Consider the following 16,909-nt stretch of genomic DNA (forward strand, 5'->3'; position numbering starts at 1 on the left):
TACTGTAAAACTGTCAGCAGTGATTTTCCTTTTTTTTGAGATGGATTTTGGTTCTTGTACAGAACTACTTTGTGCTAAATTCCTTTTCACCCAAACACACTTGTCATTTCTCAGCCATTAAAGACAATAAACTCCATCTTTGGATTTTTACATGCTGAACTTAGATTCTAATGATGGATACTTGTTTATAATACACTGAAGATTTTTGTTAGCTTTCTGGCATAAAAATTGGAATCTTCTCTTTTGATTCGTGGTTATTAGTAGTAGGTTTATCCTTTCAAATATATGTACAAGCTATGATTTAAGTGGAATATTTATTGTCCACAAGAAAGGTAGTGTGCAGCTCTCAGAATCTATCCTGCTTTGGCAAGCAGCACGGTTATAATCATCAAACTATTCATATGGACTAAAGGTAGTTTCACAGGAGGATTTAGGTATTGGAGCCCAGAAGGTCAGCATACCTGGTGTTAGATGCCAGGGTCTCTGGGGAGAGATGGCCTTTTCTCCCCTGTCTGGCAGAGCTGTACATAATGGGCAGCTCCATGTCTGGGTGGGAAGGGTCCTGTGTTCGCTGGGGTGCTTAAGCCGGTAGGAGCTATGAAGTGTATGTAGAGGCTGCTGGAAAATGTGTGCAGAGCTGACTGGCTGAATCAGGCTTTGCTTTTAGCCATGAACAGGGAACCATCTTTCCCTAACTCCAGTTTGCATTTGAAGTTGTTACTTCAAATTGCCAAGTGCAAACATGAGGCGTGCAGAAGGGGAGATCTCCTGCCCTTTGAGTACAGTCTTTGCCAAGGATGAGAGTGAGATGAGTTAAATGACTGAAAGCCTTAGGCCAGGACATGCCAGTTGCAATAATTTTTTCACTCCATCATCTCACCTTGCAATGTCGCTCTGCCTTATCCAGCCACCAGATGTCTGATGGATAACATAAGTGACAAGGGCAAAACCTCCTTAACGTATGCAGAGGAAAACTTCAGACAGCAAGGACGGGTCTGCTGGCTCCTGACCAGCTGGGTCCTGCCTGGCCCTTCCAAAGCCTGTCTGGATGGAGTGAAATCCCTCCCGTGGAAAGGGTTTGGTAGGAGATCAGAACTTGGTACAGCGAGTCACCAAGTGCTCTGGCCCTGCTCCAGCAGCACACTTAAGCACACACTTAACTTACAGCATATATATACTACCACTGAAGTCACTGTGGATGTTTGCATGCTTGAAATTAAGTATATGCTTAAGCTGGCTTGGGACCAGGGATTTCAGTGCTCTGTAGGTCCAGTCCATGCTGGAGCTTAGATAACTAGCTCGTGCAACTTGGCACGTGTCTTTAATGAAGTCAGAATCGGGCCAAAAGAATTTATCTTCCCAGACTTGGAAGGCTTACAAGGAAACAAGTTTAAGGTTTTTTGAATTTTTATTATTTTCTAAACATAAAATTTCATATTTCTCTGTAGTCCTTAAAGAAACATTTTCCTGGTGTTCTTGGAGGGATCTGGAGACTTGGAGTGAGCAATTTCCAAAACACCCAGAGCTGATAGAAAGGTACCTGGGACCTGCTGCCTGGCCAGGGCAGGGCTCAGTGGCTCTGGGGGTCCCATCTGTGTTTTTGTACCTTCTAGGAAGATGTGGCATTGCACTGCGTTGTCCTGGCAGAAGGTTTCTTTCTGGGCAGCTTTGGCACAGACTTTCCCTTGGGCGAGTTACTTAAACCTTGGTGTTCCAGCGCTTCCCTGGTGTAGCAATCTTCATAACTTGTTTTGTCTCAGCTAAGGACTTTTCCCTCCCGGTGTGTTTGGCAGTCTCTCCTCCATTCCCTGATCTCGGTCACCCAATTAATAAGCAGCAAAAATAAGTTTCCAGACCCATTCCTGATGTTAATGGTTCTGTATCCTTACGGCAGCCGCTCAGCTGCCCGAACACAATCATTTCCATTACTCTGGTTTAATAACTGGATACATCTTGTGCTGTTTGCAAAGTATATTATAATACCTGTAGGGAAGTTGTGATTAGAGCAGGCTGTGCATGCAGTATTAGATATAACCCTAATAAATTAAATGTTAACACACATTTGCTACAGATAGTGTCAGAAGGTCATCATCACTCTGCTGTTACTCCCTAAGGAAAAGCCAGTTACAGCATAAGTGTGTGGCAAGGAGTTACATTACTGACATGAAACCCCCTCTATAAATGACTCGGTTATGCTCATTTCTATGAAGCTGTTGCAAACCATGAATGCCTCGTCCTTACGGATGCTGCAGGCAACGTTGGGCTGGGCAGCAGTGGGCAGGGGCATGAGGCAGGCAGGCGAGGGCAGGAGCCAGGGCATTGCCATGCATGTGCTGGGCAGTGACAGGAAAGTAGAAGTCACCCTGCAAGCTCTTCCGAAACACCCAGTGAGTGCCTAGTATTTGCAAGTGAGTTTTATTCCTCCTATATACAAGCAGTTATTAGACAGTAGCTTGGAACCATTGCGTACATTATCTCATAGTGAGGTAATACAAATAAATTACGAGTTGGAGGCCCAGAGCGGGGTTAGTGATGCACCTTAGGAAAATATTTTGGTTTCTGTTTATATGTCAGCTGGGTTGTGAAATGTTTCATCTGGAAAAGGTGATATGAGACCAGGGGAACATTTGCTCTTGCAATGCAGAAAATATTTCACTTTCATTCTTAACTGGTTGCTAGTGATATAAACCAAATTTCACATTTGCAGAGCTTCAAGGGCTGCTCAGCTGTGTTCTGAAACATTCTCTTCTGCAAGCTTTCTCCTGGCCAATAAGAAGCTGCTCCTTTATTTCCCATTGCTGTGACCATTGTGTGCATATTACTTATAAAGAAGAAGTTACCCAAAGCCCAGCAGCAGCCTCTGTCTGTGATAGAGGGAGGGCATTAAGGATGCTCAGACAAGGGTAAGAGCTGTGTCCATCCCTGCTATGCAGCAATATCCGGGCAGATCTGTGATGAGGAAACCTTCACCCCTCCTTTTCAGCGTGTTTAAAATACAGGATCCCCTGCCATTCAGCTGTGGAGGAACTGTACCTATGATTTGAGGGTTGGAACTAGATTACCTTAAGGTCCTTTCCAACCCTAACCATTCTGTGATTCTATGATTCTATGAACTTGGCCTTTCCAAGCATTACACTCTCTGTTTCTATTACACAAGACGGAGTCTCTTATTACAATTTGAGTGATATATTAGTATATAGCACAGTTCCAATGTTTTTTCAACACTGTTTTTTTTTAATTCAAATGAAACAATCAGAATTAAATTCCTTGGCTCACACAGTTACCACTAATTCTCAAGCAATATGACAAATCCACGCTTGTGTCTCAAAGTGTAACATAAGATCTTAGTTATCCAGAAAAGCCCGATGAGTTGTCAGATCTTTCCTTACTTGTGGGTAAATATGAGCCTTCCATAATCCATTATGTGTCCTTTGTACGTATATATGTGCATTTGCACATGCCACAGGATTGATAATAAGCAAGATAAATCTTGCTGTTTTCTTAAGGGAAGTAATATATTACTCAAGTCCCTCCAGTGGAACTGGCGTATTTCTACCTCACCAAGTGAGCTCACTAAGACAGGGTATGCCTGCAGACCTCTTCCAAAGAGTTCAGAAATGACTTGGTATATAAACAAATAACCAAATAAGGACCATTAGGTAGTGTCACAAAAATACCAGATGTGTCTTACGCAGCTTTTCCCGGTGAAACCAATACAAAGTCTTCAGCATCGTAAAATTTCGGCTTTTATTCAGAGAAGTAAAACAAAATAAAGACTCGTCTAAAAAAGCCTCCACTGAGATTTAATGGAATTCCTTGTGTGTTTAAATTTCCTAGGCATCGTTGAAAATCTCAATAATCATCTTCTTGTAAGCTTAACTAAATCATAGATCTTCAGAGTGGGAAACGTTACTCGGAGAAGAAAAAGTTACTGGATTTTCTAATTTTAACCAGGACTGGGAATTATAAGTATGTGAATACCACAAGAAAACATTTCCAACCTTGCAAAAACTGAAAAGTGCCGAAGATCTTCTGTGAATCCTTTTTTAATGAAATTTCCAGACCTGGAGGTTGAAAGAGCATCAGGTGAAGCTTTTCTGCTCTGCGGAATTGTACGTGGTAAGGCGCAGGCGCCTCAACTACCCCGACTTGTGCAGAACTCTCTGTCCTTCAGGACGCTCTCTGTCAGGATTAAATGTAAAGAAACGTTAATCTCCGAGGGGGCTTGGGGCTGATCGTAGCATTCCTGACTTTTCCCAGGCGTTCTCATTCTGTAAAGCTGTAAAGAGTTAAAATATGCAAGAATCTTGCTATTCGAGGGGGGAAGACATTTTTTCCTTAGAAATTAATTTTATTACAAAGGGGTATTTTGTTTTTAAAATCATAATAGCATCCAGTTATACTGTAGTTTCCATATCTTTTTGCTTTTAGACCACTAAATAAATTGCATCCAGTGTTGCAAGAAATAAGCTCATTTTTCCATGCCCTGTATCCCTCATGCTGCAGATGAGTCTCTCCTTTTCCATCAGTGCCTGCAGGATGCAGCAGCAGCCGCCTGTGCCCACAGCAGAGCCTGTGCTCGCCCCCAACCCCTGTGTTACTCTTTAAAGCAAGATGACAAAGTCCTGTGCTTCTGGTACTGCAAAACCGCAGCATAAATTTCCCCAATGACACCAAACGCACATTTTTTTGCGTTTTATCTTTTTAAGTCCTGCTTTGGATGGATGTAACATCCTGCCTCTAGTTTTTAAACCATCCCGTCTCTCTCCCATGTCCTTTTGCTAACCTCCACGCCTCTGGGGAAGCCAGGAGCAATGCCAGGGCTGCAGGAGCCCTCGGTGATGCTCAGGGGGGGATTGGTTCAGTTTTTGCCAGCCTGGGGCTAGGCATTGATGCTGCGATGACACTCGGGTCCCTCGTTTGGTGGCCAGGTGTATTAGCAGCGGGCTGGTGTGAAACTACAAATGGATGGCATATGACAGAGTCGCAGGGAGCATTCAAGGCAAAGGCAGAGTTTAATAAATATACTTAATCATTTATGTTTTGACCTTAACCCAGACTCGTACTCAGACACAGAAAGCAGAGAGTTGAAAACGTACTTTGTCAAGGCTCCTTTGGCTGATGCAGTGGTAAAACAGGGCAGCCTTGCTCTGAGGAAAGGCAGATCCTTCAGAAAGGAGAGTAAAAGGTCAGAACTAATCCAAAAGGACAAGCAGTGTATGTCTGTGTGTATATTGGGTTTCACATGTGAAATCCAGTCATGATAAATCTGATGGCTTTAGAAACATCTACTTTGATTAATGAAAACATAGTTCCCAGAGACCATGGGTTTCGTACTTCAAAGTTCTCCTGGATTTAGGACCTTAGGTTTTGCTTATTCATATAACATGCAGGAAACTATTTTTAAATGAATAAGGGAGTTTAAAAAAAAAAAAAAAAGAAAGGCAAATGTTTCAGCATCAGTGGTACAGATAGACTGGGTAATAAGGAGCAAAATTAACAAACAACAGACATTTTATTATGCATTTTACAATAATATTTACATTCTTTCCTCTATATTTGTTTTTCCTTGAAAAGATTTATGTATTTATAAAAATATCTCACTGCTCCAGCTCTGAAAATTGCAGCCTCGCTCACATTTGAAAGCCTTCATGATGGCTGTGATCGCTGGCTACGTTCCTAATCATCTGACATGCTCCTCCTGTGCCTCTGGTTAACCCCTTGTGCAGGACCAGAGAAGACAGCATTTGTCAGGGTGGTGAGGAGGAGGGCGAGGTGGTCCTGGAGGACCTGCCAAGCTCGCACCGTGGCACCTCTGTGACCCTGAATGGCACCATCCATTGCGCTGGCCGCTCTCCTGAGCTGGGCAATTGGACACAGGCAGCCTCCTGCCCAAGCACCCGCCTTCATCCCTGCAGAGCCGCTGGGCATGGGGGCTGCGGGGCCACCCTGCTGCCGCTTGCTCCTCCCGGCAGCTGTGTCTTTGCTTAAAACTCATTTAGAAGTAATGACAGAGGAATAAACAGTGTTTTTGTTTACACGTCTGCAGCGTGCTGAGGAGGGACGCAGGAACCTCTTGGCCTCACTTAGCCAGAAGTTCAAAGGGATCTCAAAGTGTTCATTGCCTGTGGGACTGGGTACCCCGACTGAAGTCTCCATTAATTAAATGCACTCACAGGATACAGAGCTGATGAGTAATGTCCTGTTTATAACAGAACTGTGAGCGATTCTGGAAGAAAAGAAACTCCGTGGGAGGGAAGATGACAGGGAAATACAGTTACTCGCAAAGGCTGTGGCTCCTGCTGTCGGTTCCAAAGGTAGTCATTACCACTCACACCTTAATTTAACAGCCACGCCGTGGAGGTGAGCTGTTGCAAAGCCGGTCACACGTAAGCTGGCGTGCACGTGCCATGGGAGACCGGGAAGGACGGCAGCGTGCGAGCCGTGCCCGGGAAAGGATCAGCAGCACGTGCCGCCGAGCACGGGCACGTGTTCAAAAGTCAGATATGGGGCAGGTCGGGGAGATGCCGCTTCCTCCACACTTAAATGAGGCATTTGCACAGATCCCCGTTCCAGTGCTGAGAGCCGCTGCTTTGCGGCATTCCCCCTGGAGTAACAAAGTTATGGCATGAAAGTGAACTGGCAAACCGTGTAGGAAAGTTCAACCTTTAATGTTTAAACGGGGTATGTTACAGTTTGACTCACTACTTTGGGCAAGGAATTTCCATGTGCTGGTTCCTCACACGCCCTTGGGGTTCTCGCTCCCGGCCGAGGCTTTTCTGGGCAGCTCTGTCATGCTCACACTGCGGTTACCGGTGCGTCCGGTGCCCAGTGGGTTGGGACTCCCTTCAAAGTCCACTCCTGCTTCTGCAAGGGCCAGAAAAGGCAGAGGCTTGGTGATGGGCTCCTCTCTCTCCAAGACAATCTTGGTCATGTCCCAGGGTCTGCTTGTCTCTGGGGGTCAGACCCCAACCCTTTCATGAGAAGGATGCATCTTTTATCAGTTAAAATTGGCAGGTCATTTCCTCTCCTATTTACTCTGTTAGTTTTGCTCACACGTATGTTGCAATATGCAAGGTGAGGCTCAAAACTGTCAAGCTCTTTAATAGGACCATTACTGTATTTTTGGAGAACGTACTCATTTTGATTTACTGTTCCTTAGAAGACAGGAAATGGAGCTACTTGATTTCATATTTTAAACAAAGCCGTCCAGAGGTTTAATGAAAAAAATTTCCCCTGGCTTTCAAATTAAAGGGCTATGGTGAAAGATTTAGCTTGGCTATTTTGACTTAGAAAAATAACACACTAGAAGCATTAAAGCATTTTGTAAAAATACTTTTTACTACTAGAGTTTTCAGAGAGGAAAATGAGCTTCTCTGGGTTTCTTGGTAGGGCTGCGAAACGAAAGGATGTTTCCGAGGTTTGTTGGGTTCTTTTGTTTTGTTGGTTTTTTTTCATTCTGTAGAGTTTGTTTTCCTTTCGTATTCAAAACCTTGAAACAATTGCAATGCAAAAGACAAATCCTGTGCTTCTAAGCAAGGTAATTTGCTATGAGTAATAACAGAAGCCTTTGCCGTTAATAAAATGCAAGAAACATTAAGCAGAAAGACGGGGGGCCTGATTCTGCTCCATCAGCAGTGGCATGAGTAAAGGGCAATGATCGTTGGGAGGCAAATGTCAGTGGAAGGACAGAAGTGGGAGATCGGTATCAGGAGAAAATTAATGTTTTAACAGGAAAATCCTGCATGTGGAGCAGAATTAGCTTGGAGTGTTCGGGGCAGTGTAAAGCTAAACACGCTGGAATTGCAAAACAAAGCACTTTCGACCGTGTTGTTGAGCCAAAGTTTCTGCCTGTTCCATTTAGTTTGATTTGGGCTTGATTTTCACTTGTAGTGTCATGGATCTGGGACAGTGCTTGGGTATCATACAGAAGAGGCTGATGGTCTTAATCTCCACCTGGTTTCATCTTTTATAAATAAGGGGAGAAGTAAATGTTCTGCTAGCTTGAAAGCACCACACGATAGGATGAAATATTGACACAATTTTAAGTCAATTGGATTTTTTTCCAGTGATTTAATGAGGTTTCACCAAGGTTTCACTAGTAATTGCTTGACTAAAATAATACCTGATCTGTTTCTTTCTGGAGTTGTTTCTAAATGAATTGTTCCTTTTAGGTGGAACCGGTTCCACCACCAAAGCTGTATGAGGTCTGGGGGCCAGGAGAAAGGCTTCACACGTCAAGGTCTGATATTGGTGGCTGTCAGTAGGATTTCAGCAGTTTGTCAGTAAAGGCACGGGGCAGAGCCTGCCTTCTCTCAACCCTTCAGTAATCCCTTGCATCAGCAGGAGCTTTCTTAGCCACACTGGTTCTGTAGTTACACTCTGGCTGCAGGTTTGGGTGATTTTCAGAGCAGGACGCTGAGGTTTGTTTGTAAACTTCTCTCTGGTCGACGATGGGGAATTTGATATGTTATCAACTGAGATACTTGGATTGAAAAGGGGAGAGCAAGGCAGCCAGAGAGAGAGATTACAGTTTAATAAATAGCAAAGATACAGTTAGCTGCTATCAGTGTAAGTTTAATGCCATTAGCTCATGTGCTGTTGGTAACAGTATACATAGGGCAAAGCATCCAAAGACTCCTGGGGAGCAGTCAACCCATCCGCCATTCCGTACACTTCACAAAAGAATTTTCCAAGGCATAAAAATACCCAAGACTTAATTCTACCATGAAAACAAGTATTTTACTTTGTGTGTGTGCTGTCTGTTGATGCAGAGGCACGAAGAACAGGAAGGTCCATGGCAGTTGGTCTTGCTTTTCCTGAAACAATTTTGTTTTACAGCAGAGACAGGGCTTGATGGTAGGAAAGGACCTGCCTGTTCAAGCAAAGTCCCAGTTTCACTCCCATGCCCCAAGTAACCTCAGTTGCACATGTGCATGTTGAGCTTCATGAGGAACCCATTTTATCAATGTGTGTATTGAAGTGAGGAGGAATTTGTAGATTCCAGCACAACACAGAGCAGATGACAGGGCACAGTGGTGGCTGGTGAATCATAGCTGGATGCCTGGATGGGAATGTTATGGCCAGATGTGAACTCCTACCACGGAGAAGGAGTGAAAAGGGAGCCTCACGCTTTTGTAGCAGAAAACTTTCTGTGCAGTTAATCCCTCTAACCTGCATTTGCATTAACACTTGCAACCTCACACGTCGCTGCTGAGAAGGTTTGACAGCTCCTGGCCCTGATTGCAGAGGTAACACTGCACTTGTCTCCTTTGCTCTCACTCAAGTATCTCAGGAGCCAGAGACTGGCGCTGTATGATGTTTCTCCCTGTACACATATGCAGGCATCTTGGCAGAGCTTCAAAAGCCATTTGCCTTATTATTCATATGTCTGCTTATAGGAGCAGAAATGCCCCCATTTTCACTTTCGGAATAAGGGCAGGCACTAGTAAAGGAGAGATTTCTCATCTCTGACACAACCCTGCAAACCTGTGGGAGCTCCCTGCTGCCACTCCGGGGTTTGGGGATGCAGGTTTAAAAGCCCCCCCCCCATAGCTCTCTGGGTATATAAACAACCCCATCAAAACCAATTGAAATTGGTGGGGTCTTGGAGTTATGTGCAGAGTGGGGGTCTCAGGGTTGTGTGAAATCACAGAAGGACCACTTGAAAAAAGAGGCTTCAAAAACGGGCCAAATTCTGCTTTCCCTCCTGCAGTTAGGGTAGCTGACAATATGGGAATGTTGCAGAAACTTAAACATCAGCAAAATTACTTTGCCTCCTCACTGTATTTTCTCCAACAAGCTTCAAGAACCCTTGCTTTAAAACAAATTAGTAGACTGGAGCAACCTTATAAATCCAAAGACCCATTAAAAGTTGAAATATTTGGTTATTCCTCCTCTCAGTTTAAGCTGGGATTCATCCAGAGTTCAAGTGCATGTATCACATAAGAGCCACGGTCCCATTTTGTAGAGGTCCATTTTAGTGTTGATGGTTTTCTAGTGCCAGGAATCTACTCTGCAGCCAGGCAAAGAGATAAATCAAAGTTGTGCGCGCCGATGAAATTCAGGAGCCAGAAGTCACCATTGCAGCCCATATAAATCCCTGAATGCCAGCCCTGGTGCTTTTGTCCATGCCATTAGAGTTCAAAATTATCTGCCCCTCTTTGCTGATGTATGGATTAACCGGCTGCCCGAGTGTTTACTAACGGTTATCACCCGGTACTTTGGACGTTATCAGAGGAAGGGACGCCTGCCGCGGGGCTTGGTCTCTCACCCTTTCTATTACCACCTGTCAGTGGCAGGGAGTGTGCTGTGAAGCTGTACAGTCACAGACTACAAGTGTAGATAGTTTCTGACGGCTGATCAAAGGGGAAAACCAAAGGCCTGATAACAAGGACGTGTTTCATGTACTTTTAACTTTGAGAAACATTGGCATTTGCATTTTTTCCCCTCGGTAGGCTGGCAGAAACCAGGCACAATAAATGCTGCATATTCAGTTACCTAATAGTTGAGTAAATGGTATGTGCTTGAAGCAACAAAGCATAACTGTAATCTTGTTCCAAGTGGGAATGATTTAAGTAAGCCTTCGCAGAAGACTTGCTGTATAATAAAGTAGAATAATTTTAATTTGTACTTTGAAGTGATCTTGAATTCAGACTCTAATCTTTGCATTCAGCCGAACATCATGCCCTGTTGTGAATGAGGTAATAAGTGCAAGTTAAGGGATTATTTTAAGCATCTTTTGCAGGTACGTGCTCTCCGTCACAATAGCTGGTATCTTCAGTAAAGCACTGCTGATGGAAGGGTCTCTGTGCGCCCGTGGCTGACCTAAAATTTCCCAGTGCAGGAACAGAGAAAACCCACAGATACCCCAGACTGAAAGAAGGGCTTGCTTTTTTCCTTCAGCAGACATACTTCAAACACAAGGCAAAAAACAAGCCCTCCTTTCTCACCAGTCTGAACACTGTTCTGCTTCTCTGTGCAAGAGCAAGAAAGGGATGTTGGCCGAAATTTGTGCCCATTAGCAAAGAACTTGGTTGTTAGCAAGGACTTGGTTGTTTCCATTGTCCGAGATGAGAAGGGGGAAGGAGAGTACTCACCAGCAGCCCAGTGAAACACAGATCAACTTTAAGAATAATTTCTAGCGGTCTAGCATGTACTTAATAACACATGTACAGTTTCTTAACATTACATGTCATTTACATCAGTGTCATTATGCGAATTTCCTGACTCTTGCCAGTGTGAGACCAGAATTGGGTCTGTATTTTCAATTTGACCTTTCTGTTTACACCTGCTTAGTCAAAGCATTTAGGGCTCCGCTCGCTCCTGCTGCGCTGTTAACACCAACATTTTAACTTAATATGTGCTCAAATTAGCTTTTCAGGAGCTCAAAACACAAGAGCTTCTGTCTTTCCAGTGCGGTAAGTAACATGTACGGCAGTAGTTTAGTCCCAGGGTCTCCCAAACATCTCCCGTTTGTTTGTTGAAGGTGCCTTTGACCGGAGCGTGACCTTGCTGGAGGTGTGCGGGAGCTGGCCTGAGAACTTCGGTCTCCGTCACATGTCTTCCATGGAGCACACTGAAGAGGGCCTTCGGGAGCGCCTGGCCGATGCGATGTGCGAATCTCCCAGCAGGGACATAGTGGGATCAGGAACAGGTACAAAGAAGAGGTGTGATCAGAGATCACGTACATCTCACCCAATGGTGATTTTTGATTTTTTTTAAGTTTTGCTTTTCCTTTTCTCTTTACCTCTCTGATTAATCAATCAACTCCCTGGGTGTCTCAGTGTGAGAGAAGTCACGTATAGAAACAAAGTAGTGGTAGATCACCTAAGCGCGCTCTGAGAAGCCTAAAGTAACTTGAAGAAAGATACTGGTGCTCGAAGCTTCTGTGACAAGGGCTCTCCTTCCTCCCCTGCCAACTCAGAAGCATCTGAGTCTCTGTGCGGATTACTGCCCTTACACACCCTGCTCCAAACAATGTCATAATCACACATCCTCATTTTGTGTCCTGAATAGAGCCACTGCGAAGCGCTGGTTCTGTAATCCAAATGAATCCATCTTCATCAGTGTCCATTATATTGATAAATTATATCATCCGTTTAAGTAAATGGAATGGCACGTCAGAGATTATGCTGCTCAGAAGGGGCCCAGTGGTAGGAGGTGCTCAGAAATGCTAAAGAGCAGTTATTGTGGTTTTATTGTCTCCATTAATTTTAACTTGTTTTAAAAAACGCCCTCTACTAAAAGGACCAGGCCCATCTTTAATCCAAACACCATTTGTGTTGTGACCAGCAGTTAATAGTAATGGTGGCTTCTAACATCAGCTGCCAGCTTGCTTGTCACTCTTCTGGCAACTTGCCTGGGAAGGGAAAAGAGGACAAGCTCTAACAGAAACCTATGAGAATGCCAGCCTATGGACAATACAGGAAGGCTGTGTAGAGCAGAAGCTGTCTCTTCCTTCTGCTGTTGCCCTGATGTATTACTGGGGACCTTGTGCTGCTCTGAGCTCTCCCTGCTCCTTGGAGAAGGCCCTGGGACTCTCCCATCATGGCTCATCCCCCTGCTTTGTGGGTAGGTCACTACTGAGCACGTAGCCCACAGCAGGACACCAAACTACTGCTACCTCCCACAGTCTGCAGGAGGAGGGGGCTGCAAAGAAGCCGAATTTATGCCCTTGTATGTAGGTACAGATAGCAATAATCCAGCTGCTGAGTGGTGCAGACACACCCTTCATAGCCCAACTTGTCACCTTTCAAACTGTCTTTCCTCTGATTTCCATCTTGAAAAAGATGGAGCCAAGGGATGGTTTAAGATGTGGTATTAACAGAAGGAGTTGGTTGAACACCAAGTATGGGTCTCAGTTACAGATCTGGTGCAAATTCTCACCAACTTGTTGCCTTGAATGAGGTACTTGGCATGTCCATGACTCCAGTGCTCCAGTCACTGCAATGAGGATAGAGACACCTCACATTGCTGGTGTGAAGTTTAATCAGTTTATACCTGCAAAGGGCTGTGAAGGTGGAAAAACAGGCTGTGAAAACACACAAAGGCACCTATTTCATCACTTACTGACCCATACTGTGATCAGAGTGAACTTTGGGATGGTATCCACTTCCGACAATGGGTCAGCTCCCCTCAGGCTGTGTAACTTCACGGAAAGGTGAGGGGAAATACCTCCTTTGAAGGCTGAAACCATCTAGATGTGCCAAGTTAAGGGGACTGGCTGCCCTAGAGACTTGACATTGTATTATATTGTAAACTGAGGACTTTGTCAGAAACAGAGGTCTGTATTTTCTTTCCAGACCCAGCTGATAATGGGTGCCAACTTCTTTGGCATAAGATTAGGCTCAAGGTACTGCAAGTGTAAAGACAGAAAGCAACTGTTTATAGAGATGCCATCACTGAGCTAGCATTCATCCAAAGAGATTTCTCCCTGCTTTTACTCCAGACACATAAATCTTCCTAATGAGTGTAAGATAGGTGCCATCTCAAAGCAGGAAATGTAATCAGCGATACTGGGTAACATGAGCACTGACCCAACTCACCCCATCCCACTACCCTTCTCTCGCTGTCATTATGCTCTGTGTTTTCCTGCCTGCTGTGGAATTCTCTCTGCCGCTAACACACTTTATTCTAGGGATTCGGGCATGTGGTGACTCAGTGCAGCAGAGAAAACCTAGTGATAAGGCCGTGAACTCCCATGCCCTTTCCACTTCCATCCCCTAACAGCTCTTGAGCTCTTCTTCTTACCAGATGGCCATAAAAAGTTCTCTCCTGCTCAGATGATACCTGGGAAGATGCACTTGCCTGGGGAGTCGGCTGCTCGCTGCAGCATGCGTGGCTGCACTCGTGGCAGCCTGCCAGCCAGCCGTTTGTCAGCCTGCACGCACCGCAGAGTGAGTGCTAGCATCTGTCTGCTGCTTAATAAATGGGGAAAGAGAAGTTTGGAGGTGCATTACCCTTGCTTCAAGGAAGAGGTGTCTCTTTTGCCTCGTAACAAGTAGGGTAGCTTTCACTTCGCCCCAGACCACTTAACGTGTGAACAAACCTGAACTGAATTATCTTGGAAAACCAGTTTTCTTCCTTGGATTCTCTGCTGCCTGCTCACCTCAATGACATGATAGCAAAGAGCTCAGCAGAACAGAACACTGTACATCTGCTTGTTGGTAGTTGATTTATATACTGGTACTGGTTCCAAAGACAGTGTTTATATTTCTGCGTTGAACTCAAAATTAGGGAAGTTATAAGTTATAAACCTCCCTCTAATAACCCTAAAATGACTTATTTTAACTTATGCATGCCTTTATGTTATGCATGTTTTAACTCCTGTTTCAGCTCCTTGCCTTCAGTCCTTAAATACATTTTGCAGAGATTTAGTGGAACTTGCAAAGTCTTATTCAAACATGAATTAATGAAAATTTCTGACTCTGAATGTGAAGGTGCATGTGCATACGTGCAGTGCTTGGGTCCACTGTGTGGACAAAGACAAAACGGGCAGTAGGGTGGACAATGAGACTTTATCAAGTGCTCAGCTGGTCCTGACATGCTCTTAATGACAAGAGATAAATAGATTCTTTTAATGCCTTAACTGTTAGGACATAGCTGACACATAGATTTATATAGTAATCAGGGCTGATATGCTGCAGTAGTGTGGAGGAAACACATGCCCATGGTACACAGACCACTTTGAGGAGTAGATATGTGCAGTGTCTTTGTTTCTTACCTGCTATGTTGCATTGCAAAGCAGGGTTGGCAGTGCCTCACAGGTTCAGTGGACCTGACTGTGGGCAGAGGCAGAAATGACCCCAAAGATTGCTTATAGAGGAAAAATCAAACTGGAGGATGCTAAAAACATGAGGAATAATCTGGCATTTGCAAGGAAAGGGAATTGGATGGCCTGATGAGTCTTTTCTACCTTTGACTAGTTGCCAAGGGCTGTCGGACACTGGATGGGAGAAGAACCAGGTATGGAAAATGACCCCCCAAAAATCTACTTTCCTTGTGACCTAAATGATAACTCCAGTCATCCAGCTAGTTGACTTGATTGGGAAACCAGCTTTCCTCCTTGTTATCCAATTATCCAGACGACCCATGTCTATCTTAAGTGGAGTCTGTGGTACATAAGCTGTCAGCCTCGATACACATTTCATTCCAAAGAAGGCGTAAATTGGCAAAGATGCAAAAATATGTTTTGGCCCTTTGAGTTTCTGTCAAACTCTCACTGAAAAAAAAGAAAAAGCAAGGTCTGCTCACAGAATGTTAGTGGTCAGTGACCTCTTTTGCTTGCAGAGCTTTGTTTTCAAGCAGCCACAATATTTACATTTGCAGTTTGGTTTTTGAGTGTGTGCTGGAGCTTCACATTGCATTTGCAAAGCAAAAAACTACCAAATAGAAGCTAGTATTGTGATTTATGGAGCTGTGCTTCCGGGAGACAAAGATCTCGGACCATATTGCACTCAAACTGGACATGCAGAAATTGGCAGCCTAAGCTAGAAATCTTTCCCTCCAGAAATACTGTAATCAGCAAATCCTCTTTCAACAAGTACATTTCTTTGTATTTTACTCATTTCTAGGCATAATATTGAAAATCAGTCTATAACAGGGCACCAAAGCTTTACAGTCTGAGCAATGGGATGCTTTCTGTAATACATATATGTATAACAGTAGAACACTATTGCTGTGGCTCTCCCCTGTTTCTGTGCCAAGTATGCTGAAGCCCAGGAAACAGATTCCCCTTGCACTCTCTGCCTGTTCCCTCTGGGCTGAGGATGGCATCCGCAGCTGTGATGCTGATGTGGGCTCTTCCTACAGAGGTCTGTGTGCATCCCAGGGACCCAAAGTCACTAGTCCCCCAGTCACAATCACTTAAGATGTAGGCTGGTGTGAAGGAAAACCAGTGGATCTGCCAGTCAGTCCCAGGAAGGAGTTGCTAGCACCAGGGCAGCACCAGTGAGCATGAAACAATCAGCTCTGCACCTGAAGCACCAAGAGAAAAGATATTCTCAACCCTGGGAGTTCATCCCAGCTTCTCCTCCCTCCTTTGACCTGGGTGAAAGGTTTAGCTGGGTGTTAAATCCAGGCACAGCTTCAGGCTTGACTTTCACATGATTTACCAAGTCAAAACCCATCCTCTATGTTACTGTAAGCACATAGCACAGTGGCAGAAGGGCAGATTTATCCTTTAGGAGACGAACACAACAGACAGGTTCCAAGGGAGAATTGTCAATATACAAGATAAATAAGTATTCATCACTGCTCAGGTTATATTGTCAGGATAGGCAATACTGCAAACTTCCTTAGAGATAAATGTGCTGCTGCCACTGTCAGACCCCTGGGGTTTTTGCCAGAAAGAGCTGATGGAGCCTGGGCAGCACTGGAGGGGCAGGATGGGGCTTACTGTGCTTGCATTGTATGATTCCAGTCCATGCCCGTCTGCTGCGTCTTCTCTGTTACGATTTGACTGCCTGAATGTTGTACTTACATTCATAGCTAACTTATTTTGACAAAGCCCACCCAAATGCACATTGCTGCAGCATTTTGCAAGTGCAGAACTGGTCTGTGGATATACAGGAGTAGAATTGCTTTTTGTGGGCATGTGCCCTTCTTTTTAACTCATCATGAAATCCAGTTCCCTGTGATGGCTCAGTTTACACTGCAGTTTATGAAGCAAAATAATCTGTCCTGTCTCAGAAACACACATTAACTTGCAGTAAGAGCCCATATCAAGAATTGCAGAGCACCCCCCAGATTTTGCATCTCAGAACCAGCCCCATAGGTCTGAGCAGGGAAGAATGGGCACCATCATGGTTTATACAACCCATGAAGTTTAAAGAATTTAAAGCAAGGTGTTTAATGCCCATTATGAAGTTTCAGTTAAAAAAAAATAGAGGTATGGCTCATTTTCTTC

At 44.4% G+C, this 16,909-nt stretch overlaps 1 protein-coding gene across 10 annotated transcripts in view; it reads left to right on the forward strand.

Moving 5' to 3' along the window:
- The window catches only part of BCAS3 (BCAS3 microtubule associated cell migration factor), a 361,344-nt gene that overhangs the window by 326,247 nt on the left and 18,188 nt on the right, over positions 1-16,909 (forward strand). For 7 of the 10 annotated variants that reach the window (XM_062617124.1, XM_062617125.1, XM_062617126.1 and 4 more), the window contains one exon: positions 11,489-11,656. In XM_062617124.1, coding sequence (XP_062473108.1) covers positions 11,489-11,656 — 168 coding nt within the window. Of the gene's footprint in view, positions 1-11,488; positions 11,704-16,909 lie in introns of all 10 variants that reach the window. The other 3 variants (XM_062617115.1, XM_062617116.1, XM_062617117.1) reach the window with 2 other exon arrangements.

This window comes from Pezoporus occidentalis, unplaced genomic scaffold (assembly GCF_034315485.1).
Source record: "Pezoporus occidentalis ecotype Australia unplaced genomic scaffold, CSIRO_AGI_Poc_V1 ctg192, whole genome shotgun sequence".
Taxonomy (NCBI): domain Eukaryota; kingdom Metazoa; phylum Chordata; class Aves; order Psittaciformes; family Psittacidae; genus Pezoporus; species Pezoporus occidentalis.